Genomic DNA, 5533 nt, shown 5'->3' with positions numbered 1-5533 from the left:
TCCTGTAAATAGAGATCTGAAACATTGAATCTTCCTTATGATAAAAATTAATTCATATTATTTAAAACAAAAACCATATACTATGAACCATAGAGCAATGATTCTCATCGACAAAAATATCGATAGTGTCCCAGCGCCATCAGCTGTTACACAAATGTCATTACCTCGTCCCCCTCAGGAAATGGCGAAATTTTTTGTATGGAAATAAACGCGCGCTGCTACTCCTGGTTGGTTAATAACTCTATGCCCGACCAGGAACATAAAAACCCTCGCCATGTTGCGGAAAACTAATGGTACTAATTTCTTTTAATGGCAACAGTAACTGAAAACTTCATTGATATGTCACCTTGCATGTCGTTTTTTTGGCGGGAAGCTCTCGAGGCGGGAGGTTCAACTTTTTCTTTGCGAGTTTAATAAAATTTAATTAAATAGTTAATCTAACAGTAAATTAGCGGCTATAGTGGCGAGATGAGTTCTGACAGTGGGGGTAAAGACCCCAAGCATAATACTAAGAAGAGAAAAGTAGATGAAGTACAAGATGATGAGTCTATACATGCACCATACTACAAGAAGAACCATATACGTTGTTATCCTGATAATTCTCCAGGTTGTATATTTCCTGTATACATACAAAGCACAAATGACACTGTAAAGTTTGGAAACAAGGACCCTATCTACCTAAATAGCATTTTTAGTCGGTACAACAAGGGAGTCAAAGAAATAAAACGAGTGAATGCAATGCGGTATGCTGTTATTTTTGATAATGCAAAGAATGCTAATGCGTTACTGTTTAACTCAACATTCTTGTCTTCTCATGACATCAAAGCCTTCATCCCTGCGGCAACATCAGAATGCATAGGAGTTATACGATACATTCCCACAGATCTTAGCTGCAAACATCTATTTGACAAACTTCTCAGTTCACAGGAGATCCTGGCAGTCAGAAGGTTCACGAAGCGCACTCCTGAAGGTATCATCCCATTGCAAACTGTATCTCTGACCTTTGCAGGTAATGTACTCCCCGAGCATGTTAACTATGGTCTAAGCATTGTACCTGTAACTGAATACATTAAGCCTGTAATGCAGTGTTATAAATGTATGGCATTTGGTCATACTACTAAATTTTGTAAAAGGAACATCGTATGCTCCATATGTTCACAACCTCACTCATACAAAGAATGTACTAACGCAAACAAACCTCTATGTGTCAATTGTAAAGGCGAGCATATTGCTGTGGCAAGGATTTGTCCAGTTAAACAACAGAAAATTGAAGAAAACAAATATAAAATAATGAACAAAACTACTTTGGGTTCTTTCTTCCCAACTTTAAACAAATCTTTTGCCAAAGCAGTAGGTTCCCGACCTCAACAACAAAATGTTAAAGACACGAAAGAGATTAAAAATAAAAACTTGTTGACTGATGTTATCAATAATGATCTAATTATTAAAGCTATTGTTGATACTTTATTAACTTTTTGTGACAAAGAAAACAGCTTGCCAATTAATTCCTCTAATATTAAAGAAATGTTTTTAAAGAAAGTTTCTCAAAATGGATAGTAAATCTTTAGTTATTGTTCAACACAATATTCAGAGTCTTAAGCCTAAGACTCCCTTCGTAAGTGAGCTTTTAATTACACTCAATATTGATATTTTAATTCTCAATGAAACTTGGTTAAAATCATCAGATTCAGTAAAATTTAGAGGTTATAAAATATTTAGAAATGACAGTGACACTGGTTACGGTGGTGTTGCCATTATTTGTAAAAACTCTCTTTTAACATCAGAAATTGTTACAGCAAGTAATGATAGAATCCAAACATTAGCCATTAGTGTAAAAGTAAATCGTAATAGTTCAATAACAGTTTTGGGTGCGTATTGTCCTCCACGTCCTGGTCGTTTTCCAGTAAATAATTTAAAAAATATTATTAGTTCTTTACCTTCTCCAGTTCTAGTAATGGGCGACTTCAATGCCCATCATACAGCATTTGGGTCTTCTACAAACAAGCCAAGAGGTATTCAGATTTATGATATGCTTGATGAAATTAATTTGTATATATTAAACGATGGTCAGCCTACCACACTAAGCCGTCCCAATCATTCGGCATCAGCAATCGACATTGCATTCGTATCTCCTTCATTAGCAGCTTCAGCAGAGTGGTCAGTTTATACAGAGGATACCTTAGGTAGCTATCATTTTCCTACTTTAGTTAACTTAAATTATGATTGTGAAATATACCAAGATTCCTGTAGTTTTGAAAAGTTTATTTACAAAAAAGCTGACTGGTTAGGCTATACAATCAAATCTAGAACGATTTTTAATCATCTTCTTGATTATCCAGACCCGCTCTTTGCTTATGCAGAATTTTGTGACTTATTAAATGCTTTGAGAAAAGATTTTATACCGATACACACTTATGATAGTAATAATAGACGCAAAGTTTATAAGCCTATGCCATGGTGGAATGAAACTTGTTCCAATGCAGTTAAGGAAACTAAATTAGCTCTTCATATGTATAGACGTCATCCAACAATAGAAAATTACATTATTTATAAAAAACTTGAAGCATCTAAAAGATTGATTATTAAAGAACAAAAGATAATCAGTTGGAAAAAATTGTGTTCTAGCTTTGATCGTTGTACACCAATCAGCAAAATATGGAAGTTCATTAAAGTTTTTAATAGAAAAGCTTCAAAGCCTGATAGCAAAGATGAAGAATTTTTACAAGATTTTTTTGATAAAATAGCTCCTAATCATGATTCTGTAGATACTGACCACCTCAACAATTTATTTGTTTTTAATGATTTTAATATACATTTGAATTCACTTTTTACTGAAACAGAGTTTAATTTTTCTTTAAATTCTAAAAAAGACACTTCTCCAGGACTTGATGATATTCCGTATATTTTGATTAAACGCTTAGACCCTTCAGCTAAATTAATTTTGCTTAATATTTTCAACAATTTGTGGTCCGCTGGCTTAATACCAAAGTCATGGAAAACTATCGCTGTAGTTCCTATTCTCAAACCGGATAAGGATCCTAAATATGCTGATTCTTACAGACCTATTTCTTTATCTTCTTGTGTAGGGAAAATTTTTGAAAATATGTTAAAGACTAGATTAGAACTTTTTGTGGAATCTAGATTAATTATCCCTCACGATCAATTTGGGTTTCGTAAAGGCCGTTCTACATTAGATAGTCTTGTAAAGTTCACAGGTGATATTCAAGAATCTTTTTGTGATCACAGCTATTTATTATGTACCTTCTTAGATGTGAGTGGAGCGTTTGATAACGTCAATCTTTTAACCCTTGTTGAGATTCTACATAGCTTCAATATCCCAGGTAAAGTGTGCAAATGGATTTTTGATTTTTTTTATTCGCGTACCGTTTATTTAAAGTTCAACAATGTCCTTCATGGTCCAAAATTAGTTTATAAAGGGGTTCCTCAGGGGGCCACCTTATCACCCTTGATTTACTTGCTGTACACATCTCAAATACATAGGTTTATTTCAGTTCCTAGATTATCGGTTTTGCAATATGCAGATGATATTGTGTTGTACACTACTAATAGAAATTTATCACTTGCCGAATTTACTATTAATGAAGCTTTACGTCAATTATATTTGTATTATAATGTTAAGTTGAAACTAGATGTAAATCCCACTAAAAGCTCGGGCATGATTTTCACTAAGAAAAATGATTCTCAGTCTCGTGATCATGTAAATATTGTATATAATTCTGTAAATATTCAATTAGTGGAAGAAAAGAGATTTTTAGGTATTATTTTTGACTCTCAATTAATTTTTCATTCTCATGTGCTTAAAATTGTAGATACAATGCAAAAAACTGTAAATATCATGAGACACTTAGCAAGTGTTACGTGGGGAATGGACCCAAAAATTTTAAATATGGTCTTTAAGGCTATAGTTAGATCTCATTATGACTATGGACTTATTGTTTATGGGAGATATCTAAGTAATTTTTTGTATCGTAAGCTAGAAGTCATTCAAAACAAGGGATTAAGAATTATAACTGGAGCTTTTTGTTCAACTCCAATAAATTCCTTAGAAATAGAGTCCGGGATTCCACCAATCTTAGTTAGACTTAGATATTTAACAGAAAAGTTTTATGTTAAGATTTTAAGTAATAAAATGTACTTTAATTTGTATTACAACAATTGTCTTTTGCAATGTGAGCATTTAAATGAACTAAAAGAAATTTGTAAATGCATAGACCATAGGGTAAATTGGGATCTAAGTACATTAGAAATTCAGACTAAGATACCAATGGTTTGCTTGAAGAAAGTTAATAACAACTATGAGTTTGTCCAATTTGTAAATAGCGAAAAGGTTCGGCATCGGAAGATATACACAGACGGTTCTAAAACTGAGGAAAACACTAAAGCAGCGTATTATGATTCAAGAGTTAAGTTTGGGAGATGTTTTACACTTGATAAGAACGCATCAATTTTCACAGCGGAAGCCTATGCAATATATACTGCATTGCAATATATTGGAGGAATAAGAGATGAGAATACTTTCTTGATTGTTACCGACTCCTTGAGTGTCCTCACTTGTCTTCAAAACACTCATATTCATTACAAGACCAACATCTACATAACGAAAATAAGAGAAATATTATTGAATAATGATTGCAAGCAAATAGAGTTTATGTGGGTCCCCTCGCATTCTGGGATTACTGGCAATGAAATAGTGGACAGATTGATGAAGATAGAAAGTCCATATAGTGGCGATTCACGGTATCCAGCGCCCCCTGTACCCATCTCAGACTATGACTCCATCTTGAAAACCCGTATGTTCGATAATTGGCATGAAGAGTGGAATATCACTAAATTAACCAAAGGAAAATGGTATGGACAAATACAACAGAAACTTCCAAGAAAACCATGGTACTGCAAGTCGCAAAGTTCTACCTCAAGAAGTTTCATCACTACAATGAATCGCTTACGACTTGGACACGCAAAATTTCCAACCCACCTTAAACGGATTAAAATGGTCACTACAGATAAATGTGAATTTTGCCAGGCAGATGCGGCAGACTTAGACCATCTTATTCTTCAGTGCCCAGCCTTTAATTTGGAAAGGCTTCTGCTAGTGGATGGCTTACTGAAGATCTATCAAGAAGATGAAAATATTCCCCGCCTCTTGCCATCCATACTAGCGAATGAAAAGACGTACCCACATATTTACCAGTACATTGTAAATACACATATAAATTTATGAAGACATTTCAACTAAGATACAGAAGAACAGAAATCCATTGAAAACACTCAGAAAGTACTCATGAATGAAAATACAAAGAAAGAAATAACTCACTAAAGAATTGGCCGTAAGGACACTATCCGAAGCCGTTAAATCTGTTCAAAAAAAAAAAAAAAAAAAAACCTTGCATGTCAGTCTATTGCTGTCAAAGTGTAAACAAAGTTTATTTTAAATGTGCGCAATTGGTTTTATGAATTAAATTGCTAAAATCTTTTTATAGTCGTGAAAGAAAAGTGGTTCACAATGTGTTAA

General features: G+C 33.7%; 1 protein-coding gene across 1 annotated transcript; it reads left to right on the top strand.

Annotated features, from left to right (window-relative positions):
- The first annotated feature begins 468 nt into the window (after window positions 1-468).
- On the top strand, window positions 469-5242 carry LOC135072799 (uncharacterized). The gene is made up of 2 exons (XM_063966836.1): window positions 469-1009; window positions 4476-5242. The coding sequence occupies exons 1-2, from the start codon at window positions 469-471 to the stop codon at window positions 5240-5242; spliced, it is 1308 nt and encodes a 435-aa protein (XP_063822906.1).
- The last annotated feature ends 291 nt before the right edge of the window (window positions 5243-5533 follow it).

The sequence above is a fragment of the Ostrinia nubilalis genome, chromosome 6 (assembly GCF_963855985.1).
Source record: "Ostrinia nubilalis chromosome 6, ilOstNubi1.1, whole genome shotgun sequence".
In the NCBI taxonomy this organism is placed as follows: domain Eukaryota; kingdom Metazoa; phylum Arthropoda; class Insecta; order Lepidoptera; family Crambidae; genus Ostrinia; species Ostrinia nubilalis.
This window is presented reverse-complemented; position numbering and strand designations above follow the sequence as displayed.